Source organism: Vulpes lagopus, chromosome 1 (assembly GCF_018345385.1).
Source record: "Vulpes lagopus strain Blue_001 chromosome 1, ASM1834538v1, whole genome shotgun sequence".
Classification (NCBI taxonomy): domain Eukaryota; kingdom Metazoa; phylum Chordata; class Mammalia; order Carnivora; family Canidae; genus Vulpes; species Vulpes lagopus.
Window position 1 is genome coordinate 179823380 of NC_054824.1, and position 20403 is coordinate 179843782.

The window sequence follows — 20403 nt, forward strand, 5'->3', positions numbered from 1 at the left end:
GAAATGCTCTACATAATTCCTGATTATGAGCCTTTAATGATCCTTTCAAAATCTTGATGGTAGCTGTCAACGGGAAATTTTTCTTGTACAGTTTGAAATGGTTTTAACTATTCACAGTTTATAACATTTGAAATTACAGTTGACTGTGAACAATGCAGGCTAAGGGGTTGACTTCCTACATAGTAGAAAATCCGCATATAACTTTTGACTCCCCCAAAACATGACTACTAATAGCCTAGTGGTGACCAGAAGCCCTACCAATAACATAGTCAATTCATACATATTTTGCATGTTATATGCATTATTTACTGTATTTTTATAATAAAATATGCTAAAGAAAAGAAAATGTTAAGAAAAGCATAAGGAAGAGATAATACATTTTTAGTACTGTATTGTAAAAAAATGTCACATGTGAGTGGGCTTATACACTTCAAACCCATGTTGTTCAAGGTCAACTGTATATATTTTTCTTTGACTTAATATTTTACATTTACATTTACACATATTACATGTATTGTATCATTGTATCTTTCTTTTCTTTCAACAATTTCATTTTTCATAGGTATGTGATGAGAGCCTACATTGTGCTTAGGAATTCTATACTTCAACAGTGGCAGCCTAAGATTTGGACTTATTACTGTTTTATTATTGTTTTAAGAAGCAACCAAGGTAACGGGATTTAAAACATTAGAAATTATCTTAAACCCATTGATAAGCCAACAAAATAGCATGGGGATTGTCAGAGATAACTGATTGCAAAACTGAACCTAGGAAAGAAAGGGAGAATATTAGCAAGAAAATGAAATCTGCCTGAGGGTTGATATCAGGAAGCTCACGTTTATCCTTTTAATTTCAAGGGGCAAGAGGACAGAAGTCATGGTCCAGCGCCCATCCAAGGTGGAGAGTTTTATCAGCTGTGGGGTCCCAGCATTGCACTGGACTTATAAAGGACTCTAGCCTCAGGCTCAGAGTGAACCAAAAGTAAGGCTCCCTTTTCTGAACCCAGCCCTGGAAGATTGCAGGAAAGGTTGCCATTCCGTTGAATGGAACAGAGGAAAATAAAAATGAATACAAAGATAAAAATGTAACCCTGAGAATTTGTGGTGATTGCCCAGTCATGGTGAGGGACTGTCAGTCCAGGTTCACAAGACCTGAATGGGTCAGGGAAGCCCACACTTTAAACATGGGTTAAGGTAGTGCCCAAATGATACTGCCAAATAAATATGGTGGATGGCAAACTAAAGTATCCCTGGAGAGAGTAGCTTCACCCTATGCTTTAGGTAATCCCAGCAAGCAAGTCTGCAAAGAGCAACAGGTAGCACAGTCAAAGGCAACCAGGCACACACAAGGAAGTAAGCCTCCATGAGTGAGAACCTGCAGAAGAAACGAGGCAAAGAATGAGATGGTGAGTAGGAGGCAAAGAAACAGATCAGGCTTGAGAATTTAATTTAGTAAATTATTTGGCAGTGGCAACTGTCCCATAGTATGTACTGGAAACAAAGAGATCAGGAGCCCACTAAGTTTTTGAGGGAATTGTATAGTCAAGGAACTTAAGATCCTGGACTTAGAAGACCTTGGGCTGTTCAAGCTTTTGGGTGCCCCAAATTTCATGGGCAGTACGTAGGCAGCAACAGATGTACACTCCAAGGGAACGGAGCCCCTGACCTCCACTCATGGTCATTCTGAAGTGAACAAAAAAAAGGAACCTCCCTGGGGTGGAACCACAATACTAGTGACAAAGTGTGTTGGCTGTAATGAGACTTACTGGGAATATAGGAATCAGACGGAAAGCAGAGCACACAGGATTCCTAAACCCCGATATTCCATACGTAGACAGGTTTGGGCCTGCAGAGTGGTGGGTGCTGTGAAAGGTAACTTCATACAACGAATCTCATTCCGGCACCGCTTTACATACTTCTAGATTCCTCTCCATTTGTGCCTTAGCAAGGGCTAAAATGTACTGAGCATTTCCTATGTGGTTTGCACTATTCTAAGAACTTTATGTTTTTTAACTTCTCATAGAAATTCTATATATTCCCACTTTGCAGATGGAGAGGCACTTTATAGATTGATAACTAAGGTACATAGACAAGGCGTTTTCCTAAAGTCACACAGTTGTATAAGGGCAGGAGTCCTATTCGAACTTAGGCAGTCTGTCTCCAAAATCCACGCTCTTACCACTTAGCTATACCTCTCACCTCATCCAGGGCTTTAGAAATTCTTTCTTCTTTCTCCTGCATCATATCCCATCAGCATAAAACCTGATACAGTTTCCCCCATATTTTAAAATACAATCTCTCTTGAGCAAACATGTCTCTGCCTGAACTTTTCTGTAAAACTTCTCAAAAGAGTTGTCCGCATTCATCTGTATTAGTTATCTTCAATCTCTCTCCTCCCAGTCTCTGTTTTAGCCCTCAGTCTAGGCTTTTCATTACAACCACTCTATTGAAAGAGCTTAGCTCAAGGTTACCAGTGACCTCCACATCGTAAACCCTAATGTTGAGTGTAAGTCTCCAGCTTGCTTTCTTCATTTGGGTTCATTGACATGTGTTCTCTTATTGAGGACTTCCAAATATGTATCTCTAGTCTAGACCCTCTTCAGAGCTCCAGATTTGTATTTTTAACTATTTATACAACACCCCCACTTTGATGTCTAAAGGGCATATCAAACTTACTGTGTAGAAAAACAAACTCCTGATCTTTCTGTTACAGAAGTCTTCCCCAAGGGAAATAAGGTTAGGAAAGAGGGACAATCTCCCTCTTCCTGTTGATCAGGCTAAACTGCCTGATGTTATCCTTAATTCCTCTTTCCTTTTTAACTGGACATCTAATCCTTTAACCAATCCTGCTAGTCTTAGCTGCAAAATATAACTATACCTCCCATCACTCACCTCTGAGTCCTTACCTCCTCACCCTAGAAACTATCAGGATACCTTGGATCAGAGGCTTTGAGCAACATCTGTCTTCTTTGTTGTTCACAGGAGTCTTCTCTCTTCCTGATTCTGCTTCTACCTCCCTCCCTATAGCTTAGTTGGTCCACGATGAGAGCAAAGGACATCAGAGAAGAATAGCAAGAAAGAAAGTTGACATTAAGTGGTTCTGCTTCCATAGGTCATCATGCTCCTTTGTATCAAGGAAGACCAAAATTTGGCTACCTGCTTGGCATTGAGACAGACAGAAAACTATAGGGAAAAAACATTTTAGTAAATTGCCCTACTAGAGTGAAAGAATAGTTACCCTTATGCGGTACCTGGGTGGCTCAGTGGTTGAGTATGCCTTTGGCTCAGGTTGTGATCCCGGGGTCCAGAGATTGAGTGCACATTAAGCTCCCTGCAGGGAGCCTGCTTCTCCCCCTGCCTATGTCTGTACCTCTCTCTCTGTGTCTCTCATGAATGAATAAATAAAATCTTTAAAAAATTAAAAAATAATAGTTACTCTTTTTAAGGAACATATGGGAAACTTAAGATGGATGGAAGTAGAAGCAATGGGTAGTAAGGAAAAGAATACTTCTCAACATTGAGGCACATGGAGTATGAAAGTGAACCAGCCCACCACTGGGGTAGTTTGCAAAGGAAGCACTGACTTTACAGAAGAGGCTATTTTTAATTTAGGGGGTGAAGGGAACATTCAAGTTGGTTTTTTTTTTTTAATTTTTTTTTTAAATTTATTTATGATAGTCACAGAGAGAGAGAGAGAGGCAGAGACACAGGCAGAGGGAGAAGCAGGCTCCATGCGCTGGGAGCCCGATGTGGGATTCGATCCCGGGTCTCCAGGATCGCGCCCTGGGCCAAAGGCAGGCGCCAAACCGCTGCGCCACCCAGGGATCCCCATTCAAGTTGTTTGAATAGAAAATAAGTCATTTCCACTTTGGCATTAGCCAACCTAAAAAGCTAGGGTGTGGTAAGACAAAAACTATTTATGCTTAGGTGTTCTAAGAAATTTGATGGTGATAGTAGGTTAAATATAATAAAATGCAAATTTCTGTGGTAAGCAAGAACAATATCCAGCAACAAACCAGCATCAGTCTCAAGAGCAACACAATCTTCACAAAGTATAATCTCAATGGAGGGCTTACCTTGGGGAAAAATAAAATTATTCAAGCTCAAGACAACAGGACACAAAACAATAAGAAATCCTATACGAAAATGCCATTACCCACAATTTGCCTACTGTTCATATTATTATCTTCAAGATAACTGTTAAATATTTTTTCAGCTTTGCCTTTATCTAAACCATAAGATGTAAAGGCTAACTCTGGATTGTGTTGCTAAAGTTCAATATTTCCCAATGGTTACAATTCTTGCTATTATCAACCTGTGCTCATTGACTCCAGCTTTAAATTTAATCAAGGCAGAATAAATATTTGGAACTTGTGGTATTTACTTCTACACTAAATACGAGTCGTCTCTCTGAGCCTTTCCTACTTTATCATGCTGCATTGTTTGCAGGTTCCATTTCCCCTCTATTTGTTCTTCCGCATTTCACATCCTGTCTGGAACACCTCCCTGCCCACCATTCACCCACATAGCAAAGATAGCTTAGGCACTCCCTGTATTCCGCACGGGCGATTACTAGAACACTTGTAATTCTATCCTCTTTGTCTCAGTAAGTGTTAATTTTGGTTTTCCTGTGATAGAATAAAAGCAAATTGAAGGCAGCCACTGTATCATAGTTATCCTGACAAGCTCACACCTGGCACACAGTAACCTGAACATTGTTGGCTCGCAGGTAGTATTCTGAATAACTGAATCGGTGTTATCCTTGCTACTCCCCGAGGAAGCACCAGACTGTCACAGGGTACGCAGAATAGGCCCTCCCATTTAACAAACAGATGAATTAGTAGTTGGCTATGTGTCTATCCATATCCAACACAAGAACTTTTAGGAGAGTTAAAAGAACTTCCTAATATTAGAAACTATTAGGAAATTATTGTTAATCTTGTTAGTTGGGACCATCATGGTTAGATAGAAAACATGTCCTTATTACTAGTCCTTATTACTAGAAATACATATTTTAGTATTTATAATGAAATATCATGATGTATATGGAATTTACTTTAAAATACTTCAACAACAAAATAGATGAAGCAGTATGACAAAATAACTATTGTTAAATTTAGTTATGTGTATATTCTAGTCTATTCCAACTCTTACATATAATTGGTAAGGTGGTAAGAATGAATAATAATCTAGAAACTAATGTGATTGCCCTTAGGGAAATCAGTAACAAGTGACACAACTCTAATGTGAGAATATGACATGCTTGAGAAAGTACAATAAGGTATAATTTAAAAGTAACTGAAAGTGATTCACACCAGGAGAAGCAGAGGACAGCATTCTAAACTACTTCCGGGAAGCAGGAGAAGGATTTCTTATTTAGAAATAAATTTTTTATATCTGAGAAAATAAGTTTCAAATACTACATGAGACCAAAAAATGTGATCAATTATTTATTTCTATTTAGGGAAAATAGATTTTTCTTTACATATATTCTTGAACTTTTCTTCCTATACATGTAAAACCAATTCATTCACCAACATAAATAAATATAAATAAATTAATCTCAATATTACAAAAGAAGATTTACAATTTGGCTATGAACATCTCACTTCAGAAAGATACACCTTTTTCTCATGTTAATATCATAACATCTCTGGATATTTTTAAAGACATTAAGTCAATAAAGACACCTTTCATGCTTTCATAGGGGTCTTTCTCCAAGTGAAAAAAAAAATTGTCCTAAAACAAAATTATAGCCAATCCATCTTACTTACAAGTGAGAGGCTAAGTCTTGTTGTGGTACCTGTACTTGTGTGACAAAGAAGGAATTATTTCTTCATTCTATGTTCTTCCTTTGTCCCCAACTAACCCAAGAAAATCAACTCTTGGGTCATAAGCATGTTTTTCCTTTAGGATATTTTGCCACCCCATTCAGACTCATTTTAATGGAATAAGAAAAGATAAAAATGCCCTCCAGTCAAGGGTTATTTTATAATAGGATTCATCTCTTTTTGGCAAGTTTGCTCAGAAGAGACTGATTTTAGATTTTTTGTTTGTTTGTTTCTTTCTTTCCAATATCCAGTTACTGTTTTTAATTTTCTTTGTGAACAAAATAATGTACATATCTAGTGAGGAAAAATGATATTTTCTTTTCTTCATGCTCACATTCTAAGTATGAACAAACCTCTACACTTTCCTACACTTTTAGGAAAGTAATCACTCTAAATCTTGCAAGTTGTTCTATTGGTTTGGGAGTGTCCAAGGACAGATTCACTTCTCCTTGCTTTGTTGATTTTCCTATGCCCCTTAAAGACAAGGATAGTATGCAGAATGAAGAGCACTATTCCATTTATTTCGTCCACTCCTTCAGAAAGGTCTAAGAAACTAGAAATATTCTGCATACTTGTGTGCACTTTCTTCTTAACTCTTCTTCGGATAAATCAGCTAGCCCATGGTAACTAGCGTCACAAACAAGACTGTCAATGTTACACATGCATGTCCTGAAAGTTAAAAAAGAAAAGTAAAATCAAAATAAATTTATTGACTGATGATACACATTAATCTTTTGGTTACCACGTATGATAAACAGTGAAAATTAATCGGTTAACATGGCGTGCAAAACAAATGCAAAATTAGTAAGTTATCCAATCTCGGCCAGTGTACACTCTAGGGTTTAGTAGCTAGAGTAACAGCGATTAAAACAGGACACTTGAGTTTTTCAGTTTCTTGAAATTAAGTGGCCAAGTTAGAATCAATTCGGATACTTCCAGATTAAAAGTCAATGAAGACCCCCGACATGGGCAATAGAGAAAAGTGTCATCAAAAGACACCTTGAGGAAGATACCTAGAATGTTTCCTAGATATGTTTCTATTAAGTTATTTTTGTGTCATAATTTTGTGTAACATGAAAGGGATGTAAAATCTATAAACATGACTTATAAAAGACACCATAAAACAAATCTCAATATTTCCTATATACTGGAAACTCTCAAAGCCACCAAGCAAAAAGGAGAAACAAATACAACAAAAGCAAATCATCTCATGATGCAAAGTCATAATGAAGGCATTCCTATTTGCAAGCCCTAATTTCTTCCCCAAATATTTGTGGCATTACTAACATCCAATCATTTCAATAAACTGAGTGCAAAATGCAAGATGAGATGATGAATGAAGAATGGATGACATGTCATGCTAATGAATGATCCAATCTGTTAGTCATTCACTCAACAAAGAAAAACCAGTATGACAAGATAACAGAGGTCTGGGCCCCTATTATTTTTGAACAGTCGTGGATAAATCCTGTACCAGCTGTAGTGATGGACATTTTGCAAGACACAGAAGTGTGACTTTATAAAACTACATACTTTTTATAATTTAGCAGAAGGTCTTATTTCTGAGGCATCACCAGTCACAGTTAAATTTTGAAACACAGCACTGAATGCTTTGCTGTTTTCATGAGGGTAATAAGAGCTGAATAGTAGAGAAGGAAAACACTGATTGAATTACATAATTTTAACTTCAATCAAAAAGCAGTATCAGCATTTCCTTACAATCACATCCCTTTCATGAACTAAAACATATGCAAACCCAACATTTCTAAAAAAAAGTAAATCCTTTGATAGGCAAACAAAGGATCACCCGATGAAGGTACAAGATCACCTTTACATCAACTCTCTTCCCTGTCCCTATTCAGATCCAACTTTTAGTTATATTGGTATGAAATCAGGAGCATAACCAGGAATGTACAAAGTTAGCTCTTAACTTCAACAGCTTTTATTTCCAAAACAAGGCAAGTGGAGTGTTTTTTAAGTGCACACGAAAAAGGCAAATACTTTCTTAGGGGTTAGCATGAATTTCCTCTGACTCAGAAATAGAGGAATTCAGTTTACTGCGAAACCCCAATAAAATTCAAAACAAATATTCCATTCTTCTACATTTCAACATTTTCCATCCCAATGGAACCATCATGGCCAATTATTTTACTGAAAAGTGTGTAAAGAAACTGAAACCACCTGGAGAGGGCCCCATGAGCTCCACATTCCAACCAACCCGCCTCACCTACCAAGCCACAAAGCACTAGCTCGGGAAGGTAAACCCATAAAGCTCTAATTCAAAAGGAGAGCCAGAACAAGGGCAAGGAAGTACATAAGATGAGTGCTTTATTTTTTTTTCTAACGGTAGCTTTGCTCAAGCGTCTGTGCCAACTTAACTCACTTTATAGGACTCTGAATTCTGTTCGTTTTTGGTGGACTCTAAGCCACATTCTTAAAGTGTTTCTGAAAAATCCGAAATTAACATATTAACTTAGATAAGTTAATACTGTATAAATTAATGTACTTTACTATATATAGCATCTAAAACATTTTATTGACAGTAAACACGTATCTATTTAAAAGCCCACAAAGCCTAGGACACAATGGCCAGATAGTTTTACTGTAAGCCCGAACCATTTAGTGACTTAAAGAATATTTACATACTTTAGCTTACAACAGGCTTAAATAATATTGTTAAGAAGAAAGGTAAGAGTACAGAGGGTAAAAAGTAGATAGCTCACATCACTTCCTAAATTAAAACAGGCCATTTAGTAACAGCATTAGAGTCATTTTTAATTAATGAGAAAAAATAGACAGGCATTAGGGCAGTTCAGAAATAATTCAAGTTTCTATGAACTCTACACTAAGTTTTCTGAATAGTAAAATACACGAAACAGAGGAGGATCCATTTAAATAAATCATCTGTCTACAGGATATGTCAGAGCCAATTATGACATTATTCTTAACACACGCACATTGAATGCAGGTCAGATATTTCAAATAATACTGATTTTTTTTCTAGGTGTTGCTGTTTTACCATCTGATGGCTTTCCAGGTACCAAGCAACAGTCTACCTTCTTCACAGGTGGCAGCTCATTTGATCCTTACTACAATCCCCTGAGGTAGGTGTTCTATTTGCCCCACTTTACAAATAAGGAAGGAGGCATCAGAGAAGTGACATTGCCCGTTTTCACCCGGCACAGGTGATTCCTGTGAATCCCAGGAGGATTCAACGCAAATGGTCAAGCTCCTGGGCCTGCCCTCTTAACCACTGTTTAGCTGTTCTGGCGTGTTTTAATGAATACAACCAGAAAAAGGCCGAATCACAGGCAATCTGACAAGTCTGTTAGAAGCTGATTTTTTCCCCAGGTTTTTGGCTTCTGTGTAACACACAGATACTACCAGAAATTGTACTGAGTGGGGGAAACAAGGTGAGTTGATTAATTGATGGCTTTCAAATTGTTTTCCTTTGAAACGTTAAAGTCCTTGATTCTACTGAAGAAGTAAAAAAAGAAAAAAAAAAAAGACAAAGTCTGTTCACCTAGGGAATTACAGAGAAAAGGAATCAAGAGATAGGATGTCAAAAAATACAATTAAGCTAAGAAAATTATGGTCGGATACAGTGTTAAGTTTTACTGGAAAGAAGCTGAGAATACATTTTTTTTTAATTATCAGAATTTCTGCTCACCCTGATTTTCCATAGTGCCAGAAAATTTTGATTATAATTAGGATAACAATTACAGTACCAGCAACAAGTCCTTGAGGGGGGAAAAGATTTGGCAACACAGTTAATAGAAACATGAGCAAATAAATATACAATGCAGTTTCACAATGACAAACACACCAGTAACAAGCCAAGTTAAAGAAAAACAGGAGACAGGAATTATATTCTGTGTGTGGCTTTCTCAGGTCACAAGTTTGACAGTAAAACATCATCATGCTCAAATAAAATGTGTCTAACTGGTTGGGGAGAGGCTTCTGAAGTATTTCAGCCCCACCATGCTCAATTTTAAATGCTTTTTGATCATTGATCATTCCAATATGATGACTGCATTATGTAATTTTAGGACTAGAAGGTTTCTTGGAGTTCACTGTCATTGTGTAGATGAGTAAACTGAGTCTCAGAGAGGCGAGGGCTACATATGTGGTTAATGGGGAAGCCATTTACTCTGTTCCTAGGAAAGATAAGAGCTGTAGGCATTTCGCCGTCACAGGAAAGGTAGTATCACCTGTGCACGGAAGCTAGCCCATGTTTTGCTTACAGAATATGCTGTTCAGTGTTTAGTCTGTTGTAGATAAAATTTCATTTAGGAAAGCTAACATTTCCTTTTAAGATCAAATGCACTATTTTGAGTTGAATGACAGAAAAATAATTGGTCAAATAAGTTGGTCAACAATAATTTTTATAGCTTGATTTTTGACACACGATCTTTCTTCTCCAAACACACCCTTTCCCCATACCATTCTTTGTCTCCCTTTTCCTCCCTACTCCACCCCACAAAGTCCTTGAGCTCTATTCTTTTGATCTGTATTGCAAAGGAAATTACACATGACACCAGGAAAACAACGGAAGCTGATGTGACCAAATCCCAAATTGGTTCCAAAATCAGCAAAAACACACATGCCACACAATTGCATTGTCATAGGGATACATGATGGAAGAAAACAGCTATTTCTACAGCAGGTTAAGTTTTTACAATATTTTACCCAATCAATTTCTTTCACTGATCCCCTAGCTCCAGATTGTTAGCTCGGAAAGACTGAATTCATAAAATAAATCATGGCTCCTCAAAAATTTGGGTTTTTTTTTTTTTCCCTTCACCACTCCCATGAATGCCATCATTTTCAGTGATTGTAAGACCATCCCATTTTCAATTTGAATGATAAATGAAGATCGAAAAGTTTAAAGTGACCCAAAGTATCTGGATGACAGAACTAAAATCTTATTCTTAGGACACTGACCAGCAGATATATGTAATTCTAGAAGAATATGTGCAGAGACTGATGTTTTCACCGGAAACTAGATCAAATACAGAAATATGAGAAACAAGATTCTACATAAATGATTCCTCAGTAAATTAATAAGAATATTACTTCCCAAATTGTAAACAAAGATATCTTTGAGTATAAAGGCAATAGCTATGATCTCAAAATTTACTTGGTATCTATGGAAAACCAACCCAAGCGATTCAGTCTCATTTTAAGACTTATGGCTTAGAATACGTGAGGCAATGGAATTATGATTATGATACCAACATTCTGAATCATTAATTGAAGAACTTTTAGGTAGGAAAATTATATAATTTTAGAAAACAGTTTTCTCCAAGTAAAAGGAGTATTCTAACAATGTTCCTCAATAGGATGATATTTACAGTGTTTAAAACACTATAAAGCCGTTTGTCACCTCGTATCTCATTACTCCAGTAACTAGCACAGTACTTGGCAAACAGTAGGAAGTGTTTAGAAAATATTTATTATTAAATAGCATTGAATAATCTTTTTGCAGATGAGAAAACTGAGATCAAAAAAGGCTATGTTGAATAGTTTGTCACCAAAGAAAAAGTGATTTCTAATCCCAGATTCTGGTCACAATTTTAATTGTTCATAGTATGCTCAATAAAAACACCTGAAGGTTATTTGAATACCATTTATATTAAATGGGTACTAAATTAACATGTACAGTATCCATCCCCATTCCTGAAGAAACCAAGTCAGAATTCCACTAAAAGATCTGATATTAATTTAAGGATTCTATTTCTGAAGAAATGTGGGTTTGTCCAGTCACTTCAAAAGGTCTCACTTATATATAATAAAGTGGAAATGCAGTTCATATGCAAAACTAAAGAAGTTGTTAATAGGTTTTTCTTCCTTATAATCCTATTTAACCTAATAGAATAAAGGAACTGAGGTCTGTAGACAGTGGAAGTCACACCAGAAAGAGTCTTTTATAGAAGGGAAAAAAATGTGCTGGAGTAAACCTTAAGTTTTCAGATTTATAAATGACAATTCAAGACTACTTCCTTAGCAACACCCATAGGACCCTTAAAGGGTTTTGTTTTTATCAGTGGATTTTCTGTGCCTCTATATTTTTTAAGTGAGGGAAATTCAAATGCCTCTCTGGCCAGCCTAAGCAGATCAATGAAAAATTATATGATTATGTTATCTTATTTCTTAACTTTGAATTAAGCTTCAATGACTTTAAAGAGGGATCATAAATGAGAACATGGAGACTCAGAAAGATTAAGTTCAATCATCTGGGTTGAATAATTACTAAATTAAAAAAAAAAAACCAACAACCAACAGGATTCAAGGCCAGACTCCAAAACATAAGCCTGTCTTCTATACAATGTCAGCATAAAACAAACAAACAAACAAACAAACAGAAATAAAAGCAAAAACAAAATACAACTATGTGGAGCATGTATTCTCAATGGGGGTAGGAGTATCCCAAAGGGGTGAAAAAAAAATCCTACTTTTTTAGGGTAAAGTATAGATATACATACAGAATATAAATAGATTTACAGTATATCAATGGTAGTAAAATTTCATGGTGGGGGTTATTAGGGAAAAAAATGTCTAAGAAGTTCTGTGAGGGGGAGAAGGCAATAAAGAAAAAACTATTTTTGAGAAACACTGGTACAGAGTCAGCTGAATGGATAGCTTTAAACCTCACAATAAAGTCTTCACTTACGTGGCAAACAAGGAAGTTCTGAGATTAGTCAGTCTCTTTCTTAGCAGAATTAAATAGGAAAAATTCAAATACTTCCAAAGTTCTAGTGTCATCCACATTAGTCACTAACATTGCAAGGTAATCAAGAAAAGCAATTTCCTTGCAAGTTGAGTTTGCTTATCTTCCAAATGAAAAAAAAAAAAAAGTGGCAGGAATAAAAGGCGCAGCATAAGGAATTTTGTTAACGACATTGTAATAGCAGACGGCAGCTACAAGGGTAGTGAGCACAGCATAGTGTATATACACTTGTTGAACACTATGTTGTACACCCGAAACTAATGTAACACTGTGTGGGTGGCAACTACACTCAAATTTATAAAAAAAAAAAAATTGATAAAAATAAATAAAAATAAAATGAGAAAAGTTACCCAATTCACAGAGTAAATTGAAGAAATAAAGATAATTTTTAGGTTCATATTTTACAAGTATGGGATCCCAAAGAAAAATATTGCCACATGTCTGATGTAAGAAAAGGGAGAGAGCTCCTCTTTATTTTTGAGCACAAACTGGAATTACAACTAACTCTAAGGGAAAGTTTCTGGGAAATCACATAATACACACTTCAAGAATTTCAGAGAAAATAAACACCTGAAACCTTCCTTGGATGCCACTGCGCAGGCGAGAAAAAGCCCATCCACTAAACTTATCATTGTTAATATTAAATGATGAAATCATGAAGTTTTAATTTAGAATACATTTATTTCTATTTAAAATATCAAACAAACAAAGTGAATTCCAACTGTTCAAACCTTCCAAGATAAATATTTTAGCTAAGGAAAAGTTCATTCAAAATATAAAAGAACTATAAATAATAATACTAAAATACTACTCTCAGCTTGGGCCCCTTGTGTCATTCATGCATACATCAATAGGCAACTTCAGCTTATAAGAACATAATTTAAAATATTCACTTTTTTATGAGTATATTTTCTATTGGACATTATTTATTAACATGCCAACTTAGCTGTATTGCTTCTTAACAAACGCTTCTTTCACCATCTTCTTCGGGGGTTATTCATCTTCTTGTTAAAATTTGTACCATCAAATAATATATTTATGAACACTCAAAAAAGGACTGGAATAAGGGCTAGAAGAAATCGCAACACAAATATGTCCTCCTATCTATAACAACAGAATAATTTTAAAGCTATCTTTGCTTTAAATCACAGACAGGGAAAGGAAGAAGAAGAGGATGCAATTAAAGGTAGCATTCCGGTTTATTTGGAAGAGAAGTGAAGGAGTAGTTTGCGATTACTTATAAAATATTTGAGGCTTAAAAACTGTATTGATAACTGCCTCCTTCTCCTTGTGCTTTGGCCCCTAGAATGATTATGCATTGACACCACAGGCATTCAATAATACTTGACTGGCTGGCTAAATGACTTTAAGTCACCCTAAAATTACCTTGGAACAAGAACATGGTTGGAAATACTTAGGAATATACCGAGTACCTAATGGTGTCCAGCAAACATGTCGATAAAATGCATTTACCTTTCTTCTCTTTGACACCTTTAAACATCGCATTTTAATAGTATTCTTAAGACACTTAAAAGACAACATTCTCTCCCAGGGATATGGACTGTACAGCCCACAGTAACGACAATTCCTTTTAACTGCCGAAGAACCAAACTTACCAGTTGTAATGGTGCTAGCACCTGAAGAAGAAAATAAAAGAAAAAAAAGAATTAAAAAAAAAAACCCAATAAATTTAAAGTCAACGATTTGCTAGCAATTTAACATATATATCCACAGAATGTACTTGTTCAAAAGTAACTCAGATTTTCATAGCTGAAAGAAATAATTGTAAATAAATTTATGAAAAATTATATGTTAACTTAATCCAACAACATATATACCAGTATCTACATCTATTCAACAGAATCAACACTATAAATATGAAGCATGATAGAAAGTTAGTGAATACTGAAACAAACACCATATAATTCAGTTATATGACTTGATGGCAAGAAACAAGTTAGAAAGCTTAACAGAGTAAATAACTACAATCCAATCCCATGACTAAGAAGCTATCAGAAACTGAGGTCTCTCTCAGCAGACTCTATCAAAAGCTCAAATTACCATAGCATGTTAATTTTTACACCTTTTGAGGACTATGGAGGCGCCACTGCAAAATAACTTTCAAATAAATATATTGGTAATAATACGCTGCTCTCTTAAGTAGTGAACAGATTTACTCAAAGTACCACTGAGAACAAGGAGATATTATGCAGCAGAAAAACCAAAGGATTTGGAGCCAGCAAATAGATGTTTAACTCCTAACTTTGTCCCTATAAGCTGAGCACTATATGAATCACACAAATTAATCTCTGAGCCTGTAATTCATCATCTATAAAATGAAGCCAGAAAGGCTTATTTTGCAAAGTTGGCACAAGGACTCATGTCTAGAAATGGGAAATGCATGGTACACACCACTATGGCACATACCCAGCAAGTAGCAGCGACTTTCTTCTTCAATTTGAGCATAAAATAGTATATGATTTTTAAAGAATAAGCTAACTGCACAAAAGAGAGAAATCTGACTCCAAATATTGGTTGTATTTTCATCATAGTTATTGACTCAGGTTTCATTCATTTTTTTTTCAGGTTTCATTTAAATTTGTTTCATTGTCATATATATATATATATATTTTTTTTTTTTTTTTGCAAAAAGAAATAGTTCAACAAAGTACTGTAACAAATTTATATAAAGTAGAACTTATTTCTCTTTGCCTTGCTCCATGAAAAATCAGGTGTACTCATCGTAAAACCTTTAGGCCCAGGGAGGTCATAAAAATTGGAGAAGTTGGTAACCTCCTACAAGTGTTAAAAGTAATGTACTAGATCTAAAAGCGTCAACACAAGCTATAAAACCGATGTTGAGGGCCAAAAGTTAAGTCAGATAATGAAACATACAACATGCTGCTCATGTAAATCATAAAAAAATACAAAACAATATCATGTACTACTAATGGATACACGCATACAGCATAAGAATTAAAACATAGCTAGGATGCTTACGCACCAAGCTCAGGAGAGTCAGTGCCTTAGAGGGAGAGAAACGGAAGTGGCACAAGACATAGTATCTGTAATGTTCGAATTCTTAAAAAAAGAATGGCAAAAAAGGCTTCAAGAGAACAACTGTGAAATGAATGAAATCCCTATGAAGATATGGTCATAATGTGTAAAACTATTTTTAAAAACTTTCAAAAGAGGGCAACCTGGGTGGCTCAGCGGTTTAGCACCACCTTCAGCCCAGGGTGTGATCCTGGAGACCAGGGATCAAGTCCCACGTCGGGCTCCCTGCATGGAGCCTGCTTCTCCCTCTGCCTATGTCTCTGCCTCTCTCTGTCTCTGTGTCTCTCATGAATAAATAACTAAAATCTTAAAAAAAGAAAAAAACTTTAAAAAGAGCTATAAAAAACCCACAGTGATTTGATGCCATCGAAGAATGAGCAAAAGCAGGCAGGAATGGCTTAAAATTTCATGTACATGCCTGTACTTGGCTTTTTTACCTAAGGGATCAAGAAATAAAGGAAAGTTCAACAAGGATACGGGTGATGTTTCAAGCTCTTAAAAATTATCTGGGTGATGATGGTAAAACAGGCTTCATCATAGCAGTTCTGAAATTTGGACAAAAAATGGAAAAGCAATAATCACAATGATTTGAAGGCACTGGTGGGGAAACTAAGAAGACAAGCAGAAGCCGGCCGAAGCCAAAAGAGGGAGAACCATATGCCATGAGGGAAGGTCCTCGGGCCATGTGGTGTAGGGGGCAGAAGCCAGGGTCCTACTGGTTAGGGAAGTCAGAGGATGGAGTTCAGGATCATCGACAGAGCACCTGTAAAGTAAGGGGGCAAGTCTGAAGGGCTGCCAACGTCTTATTTCTTGATGTTTGTAGTGGTTACACAAATATTTGCTTGAGAAAAGTTACTGAGCCATACATGGGTGCTTTATGCAGATTTTGTGGGTATGTGTGTGTTGACTTCAACTAAAAAGTAAAAACAATTTTAAAGAAGTCTCTTCTGGCTCAAAGTCCTATGGAGATTTCCCAAAGAATTGAAAAAAAAAACAACAACAACAAGGTGGGGGGGGTCTCTCTAACAGGGAATAAGAAAGTCTATAAAAATTTTGGCTCTACATTAGGCAAGTTAATAGACAAGGCAAGAACATCCCGGTAGCCCGAAGCAGCAGTCATCAGTAAGAAGGGTTTCATTCGTTCACTCAAAGCGTATTTCTGAAGTCTACAGCGTCTTTTACTCCACTTTTCTAAAAATTGTCATTTAAAGACCCTGTGTAAATATAGACTATTTCAAAGAATTCTGCATTTTCTGTTATTTAGAAGACACAGTTGACATGCTCTACCAAATTAGCGACTCTACGGAACCTAGAGAGATCCTGGAGCGTGCTGAAGCAATGGGTCTCTATCAATAAACTGGACCCCGAAAATGACCATAAGGATGGTACATATTTGGTTCTCTGAAGGATCTTGAGGAACTCAAGGACCCCCTAAAGCTCAGATAAAGAACAGAGTTTCTTTGCCAAACTTAATGTAGCATTGTTTTCATGGAGCCCCACTCTTTTTATATATTATTACAGAATGTTTCACCCTCACATACTCCCAATCTGCCTCTGAAGAAAGTCAAGAGTGTTCATAGGAAAAACTCGTTCCACCATAGCACATTAGATCCCCACTCAGGAAAACCTGAGTAGTGTCAACTAACCTGAACCGGGGGTCCCTCTTCCTTTAGGTGTGCTGGTTGCTCTGGGAACAGCTGAACTCTGTTTTGCTGTAATATGAGCAAAGGTCAATCTTTTTGTTGTGTGGAGACCCTTAGTCGTTGGGGCATGTACAGCAGTGGACTTTTGTGTTGCTGGAAGGAGCTGTGTAAATGAAGCTTTCGTTGTGGTGGATTTATGGGTTGCTGGGATGGCCTGTGTAGCAGATGCATTTGCCATGATGGGATTCTGGGCTGCTGATGGGGTCTTTGTAAATAGAGCATTTGATGTGGGGGATTTTTTGGCAGTGGCTGAATCATTTCCTGTGGTGCGTTTCTGAGGAGGTGATGGGACTTTTGTAGATGAAACATTTACTGTGTTGGGTTTCTGAGGAGTTGGTAGGACTTCTGTAGCTGAAGAACTTATTGTGTTGGGTTTCTGAGTTGATGGGACCTTTGTAGATGAAACATTTACTGTGTTGGGTTTCTGAGGAGTTGATAGGACTTCTGTAGCTGAAGAACTTACTGTGTTGGGTTTCTGAGTTGATGGGGCCTTTGTAGCTGAAATATTTACTGTATTGGGTTTCTGAGGAGTTGGTAGGGCTTCTGTAGCTGAAGAACTTACTGTGTTGGGTTTCTGAGTTGATGGGGCCTTTGTAGCTGAAATATTTACTGTGTTGGGTTTCTGAGGAGTTGGTAGGACTTCTGTAGCTGAAGAACTTACTGTGTTGGGTTTCTGAGTTGATGGGGCCTTTGTAGCTGAAATATTTACTGTGTTGGGTTTCTGAGGAGTTGGTAGGGCTTCTGTAGCTGAAGAACTTATTGTGTTGGGTTTCTGAGTTGATGGGGCCTTTGTAGCTGAAACATTTACTGTGTTGGGTTTCTGAGGAGTTGACAGGACTTCTGTAGCTGAAGAACTTATTGTGTTGGGTTTCTGAGGAGCTGATGGGACTTCTGTAGCTGGAACGTGTGCTGTAGTGGTTTTCTGAGGAGTTGATGGGGACTTTGTAGCTGGAGCATTTATGGTGGTGGGTTTCTGAGGAGCTGATGGGACTCTGGTACCTGGAACATGTGCTGTAGTGGTTTTCTGAGGAGTTGATGTAGCTTCAACACCTGGAACATTCGCTGTAGTGGATTTCTGAGGAGCTGATGTAGTTTTGGTACCTGGAACATTCGCCGTGGTGGGTTTCTGAAATCCTGGTGTGACTGTAGAAGTCTGAGAACCTTATGTGGAAGAAAAATGTTTAAAAAAATTTAGCTAAATAATGCTGTCAAGTTAAGACTTAGGAACTATTTGCTTACTCTAGGACTTCTCTCTTTCTCTCCCACAAACACCCAAATACAAATATGACATTTAGGAAACCAAGTCTAATTGTGATTTTCTCAGGGAACTGAAACGATGCATTGTTTTTACTTTAATATAAATTATACTTGTGGCCAACTAAAGTAGGTTTACACCAAAGTAGTAGTACTGAGGTTCTTAAGCTGTTTTCCGTGTTAAAGAAAAGAAGCCAAAGTCAGAGTTGGTGGTGATCTCATTCTGCGACACACCCCAAATTAAGATATTTTCTCTCACTAAATGTTTTCCTTTGCTTATGCCAGGACCAAAGAACCAGATATAACCACTGGACAGGCAGAGATAATCACAGCATGGTTCCTTTTTCTAATGTTTTCAGGACATGTAAGTGACCTTGGGAACTTGTTCTGTTTTGCTTCTTTTTTTTTAAAGTAATACAGTTGACCTGAATAAAATTACTCTTTTTCCCCTTGTGCCGGATGCCAACTTTACACATTTGAGTTTAGTCCCTCAAGGGACCATAAGACTACAGATCAGTGAACAAACCTCTGAAGTGAACTCGGATTAGGATCCTATTCTGAAAATCACAAATCTAACCATTTAGTACAATGTTAGGTCTTCAGTGCCTGTTGGTTATTGGGGTTGCTTACAAACTCCCTTCTAGGGCAGCTAGTAGGGCTGCGTTTCACCACACACTAGAGACGGTTGAGAATTTCTCTAATCCCTCTGAGCTTTATCATTCCTCATGGGTGCAATGAGGACAAAAACAAAGCAAATTTGAGAGCATTATGGTAAGGACTGAGAGAAATAACGGAGGTAAGTCATCTCACACAATGCCTGCCCCTGGAGCAACCCATTTTACCATTCAGGTGTGCCACCACCAGCACTGCGGGCACACATTCTGCTCCACGTACCCAGGTGCTGTGTCACTTACTTCTGCTTCCCGAATCTACCTCTGAGGACAGTGGAGAAGTGATAACTCAGGTAAAACACCTGGCCAGAAGCACAGCCCTTAGCACGCAGACAGTGATGGATGGTAATGCTAGGGTAGGATTTTATATGGACTCTTCCTCTAAGATGCTCATATATAACGTTGATTTTGTGTTGCACTAGGCTGGTTCTCATTTTTGGTCCAGCAGACTTACATGCTACCATAGTTTGTTTCCTGGAAATGGCTCTTCCAGTTGCCTTTTTTGGTTTTTGGTGTCTAGTTTAATTCCATCACCATCGGCGCACTCCAAACTATTTCAATCTTCCAAACCACATCATGATTTAGAGCCCAGCATATGGTCAGTGGTCCATGTACACTTGAAAAATTTTTTTCCATCTGTCCTTGTGGGGCTTCCTTATGTCCTTATGACTCTTAGCATGTCAATTTTTTAAAAGTTTGACTGTTGCTTCTATAGTCTTATTGATTTTTGGTTGCTTATTCTAACAGCTATTGAAAGAGGTATGTAGAATTCTCAAACTATAATCATGGAATTTGTCTATTTTTCTTTCTGTCCGTTTTTTTTTTTTTTGCTTTTGTTTTTGTTTTACATGTGGATGGAAGCTTTTTCTCGAGTGTTCATAGATCGCAGATCGTGATAGATTCCTGTTGGATGGACCCCCTTTATCACTATGAACTGTCATATCTAAAGTATTCTTTGATATTAATAGAACTGGCACCAGCTTCTTTCTTCTTTTTGGTAACTGTTTGCAAAGTATATTTTTCCATCCTTTACTTTTGACCATTCAGTGTTTTAATCATTAAATTGTGTCTCTTGTAAACAACTAATAGGTCTAATTTTTGTAATCCAGTCTGACTCAAATTACACTTGGTGTAATTACTGATGTAGTTGGGTTTATA

At 37.0% G+C, this 20403-nt stretch overlaps 1 protein-coding gene across 4 annotated transcripts in view; it reads right to left on the reverse strand.

Annotated features, from left to right (window-relative positions):
* CD55 (CD55 molecule (Cromer blood group)) overlaps window positions 1-20403 on the reverse strand; it is a 46297-nt gene that overhangs the window by 15028 nt on the left and 10866 nt on the right. The window contains exons 7-11 of one of the 4 annotated variants that reach the window (XR_005990200.1): window positions 18320-18481; window positions 17264-17329; window positions 14177-14197; window positions 7364-7469; window positions 5443-6499 (exon numbers count right to left, since the gene is read on the reverse strand). Coding sequence is in view for 3 of the 4 variants with exons in the window: in XM_041770529.1 (XP_041626463.1) it covers window positions 13932-14197; window positions 17264-17329; window positions 18320-18481 (494 nt within the window). In the remaining variant the exon portion in view is untranslated. Of the gene's footprint in view, window positions 1-5442; window positions 6500-7363; window positions 7470-13242; window positions 14198-17263; window positions 17330-18319; window positions 18482-20403 lie in introns of those variants that run through there. The other 3 variants (XM_041770538.1, XM_041770552.1, XM_041770529.1) reach the window with 3 other exon arrangements.